This window comes from Dendrobium catenatum, unplaced genomic scaffold (assembly GCF_001605985.2).
Source record: "Dendrobium catenatum unplaced genomic scaffold, ASM160598v2 fragScaff_scaffold_993, whole genome shotgun sequence".
NCBI lineage: Eukaryota > Viridiplantae > Streptophyta > Magnoliopsida > Asparagales > Orchidaceae > Dendrobium > Dendrobium catenatum.
Genome location: NW_021319455.1, coordinates 126,536 through 140,702, shown reverse-complemented (window position 1 = coordinate 140,702; position 14,167 = coordinate 126,536). Strand labels below are relative to the sequence as shown.

Here is a 14,167-nt window from a genome sequence, read left to right as displayed (position 1 = left end):
AATGAAATTTCTATTATATAAGACTCTTTCTTTTATTACATTGCATACATGCATTGTATTATATGGTTGTTATATTACATTAACGGGTAGCATTTTTTCTAGGTTTTCATTTGTCTATGTGTTTTGGACTTTGTAGATTAAATAATATAAATAAATGAAATTTCTCTTAAAAAATGTAGTTATGTTAATTGAATAAGATAAAATATAGAGTTCTTAGCGAGTCATTTCATTAGCATCATTTGAACGTAAAGTCAAATTACCCATCTTGAGTCACTGATTCAGAGTCTAATCTATTCCTTTGATCTCTTAGGATAGAGTTAATCTTATCATACACTACATTTAGGACAATTGCATGTGTATTAGGTTGTTAGCTGGCTATTAATTCCAAGCAGGTATAAACCCAAAAGTATTTGCACACCTCCTATCCTAATAAATAATATATATATATACATATGTTAAATATAAATGTATTTTCTATAAAATTTAACAAATATTTTGTGGAAGAGATGATTGGTACTTTCAAAGATGCAAGGCAACTTACTTATACATTTGATTGTATTGTAAGTTTAGATTTTAATCTCCACTTTATTGAAAGTTTTCTCTTCGGAGATGTATTTGACTGTAGGTGCTTATCTCTATAGAAACCTATGATCCCAATATAAAATAAACACTCTCTTAGTTCTCTAAGAAAGGGAAAAAAATCTATGGACGTCTACTAAAGTTAATCCTGGGTCAATTTTGTATTTAAAACGATAGTGTGAATTCGACTTTTATCCTTCGAGATAATTGTTACATTCCCCACGCTGAGTTTGAATATGAAAATAAATAATTTCTTTCCTCAAATCGATAATGTAGTGTTTAGTTTATTCTTTGGGATAATTAACACTAATTATGTAGATTAATTTAAAAAATATTAAATCAAATCAAGTGTCACTTCATACATTTAATTTATCCACATTATGTTTTGCATTAAGTAGAATTATGAAAGAGTCAAAACTTCTCCACATCCTCTTTTGACGTTGTTCATGTCGGATCAAAAGTAGCGACGTTGTTCGTGTTATGCTTTGCACGCATCTTTCGCTTTATCCATAAATTCACCAAAAATGAAATTTAGGAAATTCGGGATTTAGGTCAAAAATGTCGAAAAACATCAGTGAGGCTTAAACTTATCGTTGGATTAAACTTTGCATTTTTTTAGTGTTTGGCAGGAATTAGCTCAAATCTTGCCTAAAGCCAAAAGTGTTTGAAAGAATTGTGTTATAGTTTAGTAAATATTAATAAAAAGGTTTTTTATTTGCGTGGTACAAAAGTAATTACCTTTTTTCTATTATCAGGGGCTGTTTGGCAACTAGTAGAATTTAACTATTTAGGATTTAGTAAATCTTAAAACTGTTAAATCCTGAAAGCTCCTATGAAGCTGTTTGGCAATGTAATCCAATATTTAAGTGGTTAGTTCATTTAAAAATTAAATTTATTATATTTTGAATTTAATGTAGGTGTTAAGTACGAGTTACTTATTAATTGTAATTTTAATTACTGTTAATAAGTTATAATAATAAATAATATAATAAAAAATTAGCTTAATTATCAAATAGTTTAATTAGTAAACTAATTACAAATTATAGTATTAATGATTAAATTGCTTATTTACATGTTAATTTAATAAGTATTTGAAATCTAATTAATTAGTTAATTACTGTTTGGAATAACTAATTATTTAAATAATACTCATACTAATAATTTAATTAGTTATTTAAGTGTTATTAATTAGTTTTAATTATTAATTATACTATTAATTATCTTATTAATAACTTAATTGCTCTTCTACTTATTAATTATTTAATTATTTTTTACACTATTAATTATATAATTAATAATTTCTATATTAAATTATATTAAATGAGCTAATTATATTATTTTTTAATTATTAAATATATCATATTTTTGATTAATTTTAATTAGTTTTATTCAACTAAATTAATTAATTCATATGACAGTATTACTCTGTTCGGCTTTTCAATAGCCGTAGTGTTAGAGTTTTCTTTTCCCTCTTCTCCTACAGTTCAATGTAACCTGCGGTTCGCTTGAGAGGTAAGAGTTTTGAACAAGCCTCTTCACCCCTTTTGACGACGTTCCTTTGCCGTTCTTGTGTCAGATAGAAGGGAGCTCCCTCGTTGCGAAGGTAATCATTTTCTTCATTTCGCGCGCTTCTTCAGCTATATCCCGTAAATCTGCCAAACTATAGGATTTGGTAAATACGGGATTTACGACAAAAAGAGGGAAACAGAGGATTTATTCCGCTGTAAGATTTACGGGGCGCTGAAATCCCATTTGGCCGGATTTACCATAAATCCTGTTGTCAAAGAGCATGCTAGCCGTGTTCTCTTTTCTATTTCAGTATTTCTTTCGGCTTCGTTCCTTCGTCGCAGGAGTGTAAAGTTTTGTACGAGTTCTTCGTCGCTGTTCGACTTCGCTCCTTCGACGACGAGCGGAAGTTACGACATTTTTTGATCGGAAACAAAGGGAGCTCGCTTGCTGTGAAGGTAACTTTCTCCCTTTCGCGCGCTTCTTCGGCCAAATCCCGTAAATCCGCCGAACCAAAGGATTTCGTAAATCCGGGATTTACGACGAAAAGAGTGAATTTTCTGTCAACCGCGGCTTTGATTTACCGTGAGATTTGGTTTTGCATTTTTGGCAGTTTGGCTGGATGTAGCTCAAATCCGCTTCAAATCCGGCCTAAATCCTGCATCCAAAGAGCCCCTTAGTTAGCTCTAGGATTATATTGGTGGATCAAGAAAGATGCGTCATTAGAGGCTGGGTCTCATGGCGAAAGCTGCTGTCATTGAATCTTCCTCCGCTGCTGGCATTCTCCCGCTTGGGAGGCATGCGGCTGGTTTGAAAATGAAAAGGAAGACTCCTTCGGAACTCAGGGTGAGTGCATTCAACCTCCCTCTTTGCTTTCGTTACTGGGACATTATAATGGGTCTATGGGTTATTTAATTTCTTTGTGACTATATAGTTTCTAACTGGATATGCATGATTTGTCCTGTACAACATTAAGTTTGACTACTTCAGATTGTTTGAGTAATATTCTGTGAGAATTCAATGACTCATTTTTACTTGAATTGCAAATTAGCTGGTGGTTAATCATTATTGTTGTTGACATTTTATGCACTCTTTATTATGCTTTAATGTGCATTTGGGCATTGCAGGGTGAACAATTGAAGCAAAAGAATGGTGCAGTACATTCAGATGAAAAGATTGCTAAGATGCTGCTATCTGAAAGGTGTGCCCATACTATTGGTCTTGACCTTTTATTATTATTATTATTTTCCTTTTAGTAAACTCACTGGAGGGGGCTGTTGCTTAAATAGTGGAGTGGATAATGGAGTTAAGAAACCTGAATCGGTGAAGGTTCCTAGATATATCGACACCCGGGTTAATGATGTGTATCCTGTGAGGAAATCGAGTGACAGATTTATAGCCCTTCGTGGAAAAGACAAAGTTAAGGTAAGAGTATTTGCAATCAAGTTTATTTTGGACTTTATTTCTAGTTGAAGTTTGTTAGTTTACATTCATAGATTGCTAGTATTGATAAATTTTCTTATGTTAGCATTGTGTTCTTAATTCATGTTCATTGTTAAAGCAGGATGTCATATCTAATGTTCAAATGGCAAGTGGCCAAGATAACCCTTTTGTTGCTGAGAACTTCTCATCAGAGAACATAACTTCACTCTTACGGTACTATTGTTATCTAGTCAATACTTTTAAGATGTATTTTCAGGTGGTTGACTTGGCAAATTTTTGCTATTATTGGACAAAATATTCTATACATGATTTGTGTTCTATTATAGATGTAAAGTTGGCGCATCTACGAATTTGGGGAGCTCTGACTCATTTAGCAAAGCAACTGATGACCAAGGTTTTAGGAAGATTGAAAAGTGTAGCCAGAGTGCCTTGCGTAATGTTGTTGAGATTCACTTACGTGATGAGAAGCCATTAGATTCTACCAAAGTTGATATGGTAAGCGTCAAGGTTTATGATAAGTTTATGATCTATTCCAATATTTCAGTTTTCTATCCACTTTATTGTTAGGAGAAAGCATTGAAAGGATTGGCTGCTCGTGATAAATCTTCCATAATCAGTTCATACAGTGGTGCTTCCAACAAAAACTATGATCTACCTTCAGCTTTTGCAAGAAAAATACCTCCGGAATTTCACATATCAGGACCTAGGGCTCCTTTAGATTTTACTTTAAAAACCACTCTACGTTTGATCTCATCATCTTCAGTAAAGTGGTAAGTTTAGCTTGACTTTTCAGGACATGCCTTGTAGTTTTTAATTTGAGTTCTTGTTTGGTTTAATCACCTCGGAGCCATCTCTTATAGTTTGCAATTTCTTAAATTTGAAGATATAAATGGCTTGTCATTAATGTGTCATTTTTTTTAAAATCATAACTATTTATTTTTTGTTGCTTTAATGATGTTTGTGGTATTATTGTTTTAAATGAGTTATTAAATCATTATTTTGATTTTATTCTTAAATTTGAGGTTGATCTCCTCTTTGATCCACATATCTTGATTGAACATACAACATTAATTTTTTATTTGCATTCTATTTTTGTTTGTAGAGGTAGACCTAAAATGGCTTGGTTAGAATATTAGAAATTACATTTCTTTATTAGATTTTTAAAAAAATTTGACTCTTAACAAGTCACAATGGAGAAAAAGGATATATGTAGCTGACCCCACGTAGTTGGATAAAGGCTTGATATCGTTGTAGTTGTTGTATTCTATTTTTGTTGAGCAAACTTCTGATAGGCTCTAGGAACATACATATCTGAATAGAATTATTGGAGATCCTTGATACAATTCACATTTTTTTTTTGCATTCTACTATTATCGAATAAACTTTAGGCACATAAATAACTTGTTAGAAATATTTGAGAACCTATTATGTAGTTCATATGATTAGCGAGGAATGAGGTTGGCTTACAAGTAAACAATCTTTGGAAGTTAGAGAAATTTTTTGAAGATAGTATAAAATGGTGAATACACTTATTTTAATTATGTTACTACTTATATTTTGTTTGTTACTTCCCAAATATCATATTGTATAGCAAGGGTACGATGAATTTGCATATGCATCCTCTCTATGGGTTCACAATCATGAGAAATGTATTTGTGTAGAGGCATGCATGTTTCATTCAAACCACAATACATCATTAATATTATTGAACAAAACCTTAATCATGAGATTTACTAGGTAAGATGGTTAGTGTAATAATCAAAGAAAATTAAAAATTTGATTATTTAAAATTGCTTAATTATAGTGGATTTCGCCAACTCGTTATTTTTATTTCTTGGTCCATCATTCATGTGGACATTTTTTTATTAGAACTTGACTCAAGTTTTTCTTTTGGTGGTAAATTGAATTATAATTATTTTTATAGTGCATTTGTTTTGCGATTGCTAGGTTCCTAAGTCCTGGATGAGAAAAGTGGAGGGTTGCATTAAGTAGGCGACAACCAGCATAAATTTTTTTGAATAATCATAACATGAATCCTTTAATATATTATGTTAATGATAAGGCGTTCCCTGAAAGCGATGCGTTGTATTGCCTGAATACAGTGACAACTGTGCAAGGGCCATTGCACCGGTGCCCGGGTGCAGTGTTAAATAAGTAAGGGTTCTCACATTATGGACGAATGCAGGCAAAGAAGCTAGTTCATGAAATTAAAATTAGGACAAGAACTTAGAATATATATTCCCTTACAAGTAAATTAATGAAATTAATATATATTATGCTTATGATAGGAAACACTTGTAGATCTCAAGTATTTCCTATCAATTTTCGGAAAACAACGAGAATTCTTCACAAAAATTTGCACAAAACCAGGAAAACAATAGATAATTTGTATTATTTGATGAAAGTGAAATGAAAAATAGCAAGATACAATTGATCCTCTATTCGAGAGGAGGATCGATCTCTCCCAAATCTCTAGACGCCGCTAGAGCAAAAAAAAAACCATAAATCTAAGAGATCTCAACTTTTAGCCAAATTCCAGATGCCCTAACCCTAGGAATTCAAACTATTTAATGCATACAATTAAAAAAAGAATTCTCTAAACAATCCATACATTCAATTTCCCTCCTAAACTTTCTCAAAAAGCTTCCAAAACGGCTCTGTTGGCTCCTGCGTTCAGATCGGCGCGTACTGGGAGGCAGAAGAGTTCTGCCTCTATCCGCCTGAGCCGGTCCTGTGTGGACCGGGCCAATGGATTGGCCCGGTCTAACAATACTCTCCTCCAAAAGTGCCACCTTGTCCTCAAGGTGGAACGAAGGAAACTGCTGCTAAAGCACTTGATCAACAACCCTTGACTGAAAAATGGACTGATACTGAGTTGAATGATCTCTGCTTCCTGCATCTCCCTAATCAATCTTTCAATTTCATTCTTTTGGATTTGGGGATGACAATACAGATGAACACTGAGAGGTGAAACTACTTCAAGCTGATAGCATGCTCGTCTTCCCGCGGAAGAGGCAATCCTCGAGGCGGCTGAAAAATCTCTTTGAATGGCTGAATCAATGGTTGTACTGAAAGAGGAATGTCCCTGCCCTCCAATATGATCCCCTCCAGCCTATCAAAGCCCTATATGGGGTCCTGGTTGGGTACTCGAACGGGCTTCGCCCACCCATGGTGACTTTCGGGATGTTGTATCCACCTATACCCATCCACTTTCCATGCTCTTTGAACGCAGTTTGCCATGGACTGATGGCCGTGAGTCTTGTTGCTCTTTGCTCTGATTGCAAACTTTCAAGCCGCATATCAGAATTTACCGTAGTTGCAGCGTGGTTAAGTGCTGCACACTACGTAGTGAGGATTGTAGTAATAAAAGATATATGGTGATTAGCAATGTAAATCGATTTATCCCCCGATGTTGAGTACCCACCCATAGCCACCCACAAGGCAATGGGTATGGGTGGGTGTGGATATGGGTACCTAATGCAGGGCTATGCAATATATCTAGTTCCATCAGATAACCTTCCCCACCTCCTGTATGCTCCTCACCTTGGTTTTAAGTGATATCATGGCTTTGGTGATCCCTGCATCTCCCCTGGTCACTACCCTTCTCCCTTCCACCATCAGCTCCATCATCAATGCTCCCCAGTTGACGTTGGTGTCCCTCAAGGTCTGCAGCCATTTCATCCCCGTGATGGCATCGGTGTTTCCTAACTCCAATGGGAGAAAATCCTCCCTTACCTGAACCCCATGTAGGGTCAACACTACCCCCTACATATCCTCTGACCCGTCTCCACCTTCCCTGTACCCATCATCTCTTCATAACACCCTATATCCACCAATGTCACCCACAATAGGTCCACGACCTAGTTAGAGATGAAACTATGGGTAGCCCCATTGTCAATCAACACCACCACCTCCCTGTCTGCTATATTCCCCTTCACCTTCATGGTATGATTCAGAATGAATCCCACCACTGAATTCAGGGAGACCTCCATCATGTCCATATGCATCTTGTCCTCCATCTCTCTCTCTCCCATACTCTCACCTCCCTCAGTTCCCTCGTCATCACATACGGTGATAACCTGAAGAGTTTGATCCCTACACTTGTGCCATGGAGTATACTTCTCATCACATCTGAAGCATAGTCCCTTCACCCTCTTCTCTTACATCCCCCTCTATCAATCTTTTGAAGTTTCCTCCTCCTGCTGGATTCTCCCTGGCAGTCTCATTAATGTTGTTTGATGCAGACCCCTTGGGTGCTAAAAGAGTGTTTATTGACCTGTAAGACCCTCCTGAATTGTTACTCCTGGCTCCCCTCTCATGATACCTTTGATTTTTCACTAGCTGTGCCAACTCCATGACCTCTCCCAAGTCCCAAGTCACAAGGCCTCATGACCTTCACTGCAGCTCTGATTTCTGATTTGAGTCTCTTTAGGAAGTTCCCCTCCAATGTTGTCTCTGAAATTCACTCCACTCGACTGGTCAGATGCTCAAACCTCTCTCGTTAGTATGCCATTGATCCGTCCTGCACTAGTGCAAAGAATTGCTCATAAAAGTCTCCTCCCTTGTCATTTTGGATACGTTCTATTAAACAATCCTTGAACTCTCTCCAGCTTCGTAGCAGCCTCCTATGGTCCCTGCACTGGTACCATGACAGCGCCTTCCCCTCCAAACATAAGCCTGATGTTGTCAACTTCTCCTCCTTCGGCAACCCATTGACGACGAAGTACTTCTCCACCTTATAGATCCACCCATGTGCGTCATCCCCTTCGAAAATGAGCATCTTCAACTTCCTCACTTTCTTATCTCCCCAATTTCCCCTTATTCCTTCATAGCTTCCCCTTTCCCAGATGCTTGCCCCTCCCTAAGTCTCTTTGTCTTCCCTTGCCCTGTCATAACCAAAGCCTCCTTTAGGTTCCCCTCTCATTCCTTCAAAATTAGCACCTCGGCGTCCGTAATATCCCTCTCTACGTTCCCAATCAACACCCTTTTGCTCCTGCCCCCCATACTTATGCCTTTCCTCATACCTACCTCCTCTATCCCTCTACAATCTCCACCTAATCTTCTTCCCTATGAATTTCAAAATTCATATTATTTCCTTTTTACCCTCTCACCTCAGAAGCTGCTATTTGCATTTGGAACTTTAACATCTTCTTTATCATGTCCCGCAGGTCAGCTACTTGCCCTTCCATGGATGAAATTCTGTCCTCTACCATTGTCTTTATTTGGTGGATCTCCTCTTCAAGTCTTTCCTCCTGCGCATCCACTTTCTTGGCCGCCATCACTCCCTGGATTTTTGTAGATTCAAAAATTTGGATTTGGATAACAAAAAACAACTATTTTTGCCGCGGGCCCAAAACTAGTCGCTGAAATTCGCTAGAAGCAGCCCACCAACGGTCCCAAGACTTGCTCTAATACCAATTTGATAGAAAACACTTTTAGATCTCAAGTATTTCCTATTAATTTTCGGAAAGCAACAAGAATTCTCCACAAAAAATCCACACAAAACCTGAAAAACAATAGATAATTTGTATTATTTGATGAAAGGGAAACGAAAAATAGCAAGATATAATTGATCCTCTATTCAAGAGGAGGATCGATCTCTCCCAAATCTCTAGACGCTGCTAGAGCTCAAAAGAAAACCTAAATATAAGAGATCTCAAATTTCAACCAAATTTCAGATGCCCTAACCCTAGGAAAACAAACTATTTATGGCATACAATTCAAAAGTAAATATCTTACCTGTCCCTACATTCAATTTCCCTCCTAACTTTCTAAAAAACCTTACAAAACGGCTCTGTTGGCTCATGCGTTTGGATCGATGCATACAGGGAGGTGGAAGAATTCCACCTCTATCTGCCTGAGGCGGTCTCGTGTGGACTGGTCCAACAGATTCATAGGAAAATAAATATCTTATGCATTCAAGAAATTAAATGAGTTGGAGAGAAGGCTAAGGAGATTGATAATTTATGTTTTAAATTATGATATTCTAGTAGGAGTCATACTAGAAATGGTTTATATGCGATTATAGATAAGAGTTTGAACGATAATGTTGTAAAAATTAATAGAATTAGAGATAAAATTATAGTTTTAAAGATTGTTGCTGATGTTAAGATTATTGATATTTTAAGCGCTTATGCTCCTAAAGTAGGTATGGATATGTGTACAAAATTAAAATTTTATAATGACCTAGAAAAATTAGTACAAAAGATATCTCTCGAAGAAAAATTTTTATTGAAAAAGATTTAAATGAACATGTTGGTAGAGATCTAGATGGTTTTAAAAGCATTCATAGTGGCTATAGCTTTGGAGCGACTAACAAAGGTGATAAGATCATATTAGATTTTTCTTTAGCTTATTATTTTGTAATTGCTAATATCTTTTTTAAGAAACGAGATAAGCTTCTTATCACTTATAATAATGGATATAATAAAACTCATATTGATTATTTTCTTATAAGAAAAATAGATCGTTTAAATTGTAAAGATTGTAAAGTTATTATGAGTGAAAATTTATGTATCCAATATCGCTTATTAGTTTTGGACTTTAAGATGAAGGGCTAGAAAATAAAAAAATAAGTAAATTGTTTTTCTAGGATTAGATGGGAACATTTAAACAATATATATTGCTGAACTTTTATTAGAAAAGGATATTCTACAAAGGTGGATGATATATATTGATGAACTTTTGAATAAATATTGTGAGAATGCAATTGACTTTAGTGACCTTAGCACTCTAAATGAAAATAAAGATTTTATCGGCATATTAGTATTACCGAAGTTAAAGAGGCTTTAAAGAAAATGAAGTTTGGAAAAGCTGTTGGACCTGATGATATTTCAATATAGGTGTGAAAATGCTTAGGAGATCAAGAAATTTCTTAGCTTACTAAACTTTTTAATATTATTTGAAGGCTAAAAAGATGCTATGTGGAGAATGAGTGTGTTGATTACTATTTTTAAGAATAAAGGTGATGCACAATATTGTGCGAATTATAGAGGAATTAAGTTAATTTGTCATGCTTTAAAACTATGGGAGAGTTATGGATCGTAGGTTGCGGCGTGACACTATTGTTTCTTAAAATCAATTTTGATTCATGCTAGGTAGGTCTACTATGGAAGCTATACATTTATTGAGAGGGTTGATAGAGAAGTATAGAAAGAATAAGGAGGATCTACATATGATTTTTATTGATTTAGAGAAAGCATATGATATAGTTTGAAGAGAAGTGCTATGGCGAGTTCTTCATACGAAAGAGGTTAATAATGCTTATATTCAAGTCATTAAGGATATGCATACAGGAGCTGTTGTGTTTAAACACAAGGTGATTTGACCAAGTATTTTCCTATTTCAGTTGGATTACATCAAGGATTAGCCTTAAGCAGTTAAGCCCATATCATTTTGCTTTAGTTATGGATGTTCTCACTTGACATTTGTAAGATGTTGTATCCTTGTGTATGCTTTTTGCTGATGATATTCTTCTTGTTGATAAGACTAGAAAGGGGAGTTGAAGGTAAACTTGAACTATAGAGGCTAACCTTAGAGTCTAAAGGTTTTCAATTGAGTAGATCTAAAACTTAATATATGTTGTGCAATTTTAATTGTAACAGTTCTAGTGGGGAGATTCAAATCATTAATAATAGTACATATTTTAGATATCATGGATCAATTGTTCAGATTGATGGTGAAATAGATAGAGATAATATTAATAGAATTCAAGTTAAATGGTTGAAGTGGAGGAATGCATCAGATTTGTTGTGTGATAGAAAAGTCCCTTTCAAACTTAAGGGAAAATTCTATAAGATGGTAGTGAGACCTGCAATGCTTTATGGTGCAGAATGTTGGCCGTTAAAAGAGAAGCATAATATTAAGTTAAGTGTTGCAGAGATGAGGATGCTCAGGTGGATGAGTGGCTTTACTCTTAGAGGCTGGATACGAAATGATCATATATGTGGAAAGGTTGGAGTAGCTCCATTGGAAGATAAGATTAGAGAGAGTCGCCTTAGATGGTTTGGTCACATAAAATGACAGCCTTCCGATGACCCAGCTAGGAAAGTTGATGTATTAGATTTGACTTATGTTAAAAAAGATAAAGGTAGATTTAAAAAGACTTGGTTAGAAAATATTAGAAATGACCATTCTTTGTTAGATTTAGATGAGAATTTGACTCTTAACAGGACACAATGGAGAAAAATGATTCATGTAGCCGACCCCACATAGGGGGATAAAAGCTTGTTGTTGTTGTAGTATTTGTTCTGCGATTACGTAATAATAAGTACATAAATGATGTTAATGCTTTCATTTATATTTTATAAATTCTAAGAATATGTTTAATATATATAAATGAATAAATATGGAGCTAATAAGATTTATGAACAATTGAACACCCAAGTAATAGAAAAGAACTTTATCTTGTTTTTTTTTTGTTTGATCTACTCATTATTTCTAGAGTGTTCACTATGAGACACCCCATAGGTGCAAGCCCATCATAGGTAGTTACCTCTTCCTACTGAGAATACCCTTAATTAAGGAGGTTGATTGCTTTACTCTTTTATGCATGTCACATTCTATTATTTTTTCATTATGTTGTTGCTTTATGCCCATGGAAAATGAATATAGGGTGGCGGTAAATCCTATCTACTTTCTATGGTTTGGTCATTTAGGGCTTATTCGGTGGTTAATAATTAAAAAAAAATAAAACAATAAAATTCTTTGCTATAACAATTTACCATTGAATCATATGCTTGATGCTTCTTATGGCTGTTGGGACCAATAGGCTCTCACATCAAAGGTGATTATTGAAGTATGTGTTGTGACATTCTTATTAAGGCACCAAATTTGGCCAGTTTGAGCCCTTAAGGGCATATTATTAATTTTGATCCCTAAAGGCCTTTATGGAATCTTGAAACTTTGGGGGATGTTTTTGAATTTTTACATCTTTGGGAAAATTTTGGCCGCTTCAATGTTTTAATGGTAGTCGTTTGATAAATTTTGCCCCAAAGGTTGCTAAACAATTTTTCATCGTAGAGTCATTTTTGGTATTTCATTACTTTGGAGTGATTTTGTTATTATAGTCCATTGGGCCGTTTTAGATGTTTCATATTGCCCTTAAGCTCATTTAAATGAATTTGATCCTTAAGGGCTATTTTGGCCAAGGGGCAAGAAGTCACAACACATGAGAATGTGGCCCCTTTATATGTTATTGGCTTCTATTATCTGTTAGTGTTTCTAAAATAAATTTCAGCCTCCAAGGGTTTTCTGAGCATTTTAAACCCCTTGGTAACAACAATTCTGCCTCTTCAGATATCCCTTATGGGCATTTTGCCAATATTGAACTTGATGGGCATTTCGGCAAGTTTCCAAATGACACAAGCAACATATCTAGAAATAATAACAGCGTAGCCTAGGGGATTGAGCTTATAATGGATTGCAATGGTTCAGGAATGGTATGAAGAATTAATTTTGAACTTGGAGAGAGTGAGAGGTTATTTGCTGTGGAGGGCTGGCAGTGAGCTTGAAGAGAGAGAATGTTTAGAAGAGTGGTAGGGTAGGTAGAGAGGAATTTAAAAATATAATCGTTGAATTTAACTTGGATTTTCATCAAATCAATTAGACGATGCATTACTTCATACCATGAAATCCCTGCCTCACATTAAGGGGAAGAGCCTTGCTTGCACAAAATTTATTGGTAGCATACTCAATTATCATAAACAAATTTTTACTGTCAGGGCTATGTAGATAATATCTTTATAACCTAGTAACCTACAGCTGTAATTTTGATAATTTCTATCCATGAAGGATATTTTGCAAGTTTGGTGAAACCTTAGACAATTTTCAACAATTTTGAGTCCTTGGTTCATTTTGGAATATTTTTTTTAAATACAATTTTTTTTTTCAACTTGTAAAATTAGCGCTTGATGTCTTTAAGTTTATATATGTCCCACTTTTGCAAACTCTTGCAATATTAGGGAAAATAGGCACACCCATGCTGACATAGAACTCTAGAAGGCTGCTTGAGCTCATGAATGTAAACTATGATCCATTGAACATGTAATTCATTTGTGTTTGATCCGATGGAAAATAGTAAAATAACATAAAACATGATGATGATGGTATCCTATTTGTTTGATTTAAGTGTTTTCAGTTGAATTCATAGATGTCAATGGCGCAAAATAGCGTGCGGCATGGCGCACGGCGCGGCGCACCTACGGCACCATGTTCATGGCGAGGCGCATGTGTTTAAAATAGCGCACGCAATTTGCGCCACATATGAGCCATGGCGCATTGCGCACGATTCAAAATAGCGTGCCAAATTGTTTTTAAATTTCGGTATACTTATGAATATTTTTTATATTTAAAAATATATCTATATTTTAAGATAAACGACTATTCATTGCCCTAAATTCACGAAAGATTTTCTGTTTGCTGCATCTGTCGAACACATCCCGCAGCCCCTAAGTCGAGGTCGCCGAATCTATCACGAAGTCGAAGGTTTTCTATTTTCTGTTTGCTGCATTCGCTGCTTCTGCCGAATCTGTCCCGAAATTGAAGTCGTTGTTTCCGCCGAATCGTCCCACAGAGCAGTGCTTCTGCCAAATCCTCCCCCTCCTGTTCCAATAAAATCTTACCAGCTGACTCCGATTTG

General features: G+C 35.5%; 1 protein-coding gene across 3 annotated transcripts in view; it reads left to right on the top strand.

The window, feature by feature from the left end:
• The first annotated feature begins 2,376 nt into the window (after positions 1 to 2,376).
• Positions 2,377 to 14,167, top strand: part of LOC110111729 — a 36,384-nt gene continuing 24,593 nt past the window's right edge. For 2 of the 3 annotated variants that reach the window (XM_028697733.1, XM_028697732.1), the window contains exons 1-7: positions 2,377 to 2,543; positions 2,699 to 2,931; positions 3,213 to 3,286; positions 3,375 to 3,510; positions 3,647 to 3,741; positions 3,855 to 4,023; positions 4,096 to 4,298. In XM_028697733.1, the coding sequence (XP_028553566.1) occupies positions 2,824 to 2,931; positions 3,213 to 3,286; positions 3,375 to 3,510; positions 3,647 to 3,741; positions 3,855 to 4,023; positions 4,096 to 4,298 (785 nt within the window). In that variant the 5' untranslated portion in view covers positions 2,377 to 2,543; positions 2,699 to 2,823. The remainder of the gene's footprint in view (positions 2,544 to 2,698; positions 2,932 to 3,212; positions 3,287 to 3,374; positions 3,511 to 3,646; positions 3,742 to 3,854; positions 4,024 to 4,095; positions 4,299 to 14,167) is intronic. The other variant, XM_020843725.2, reaches the window with a different exon arrangement.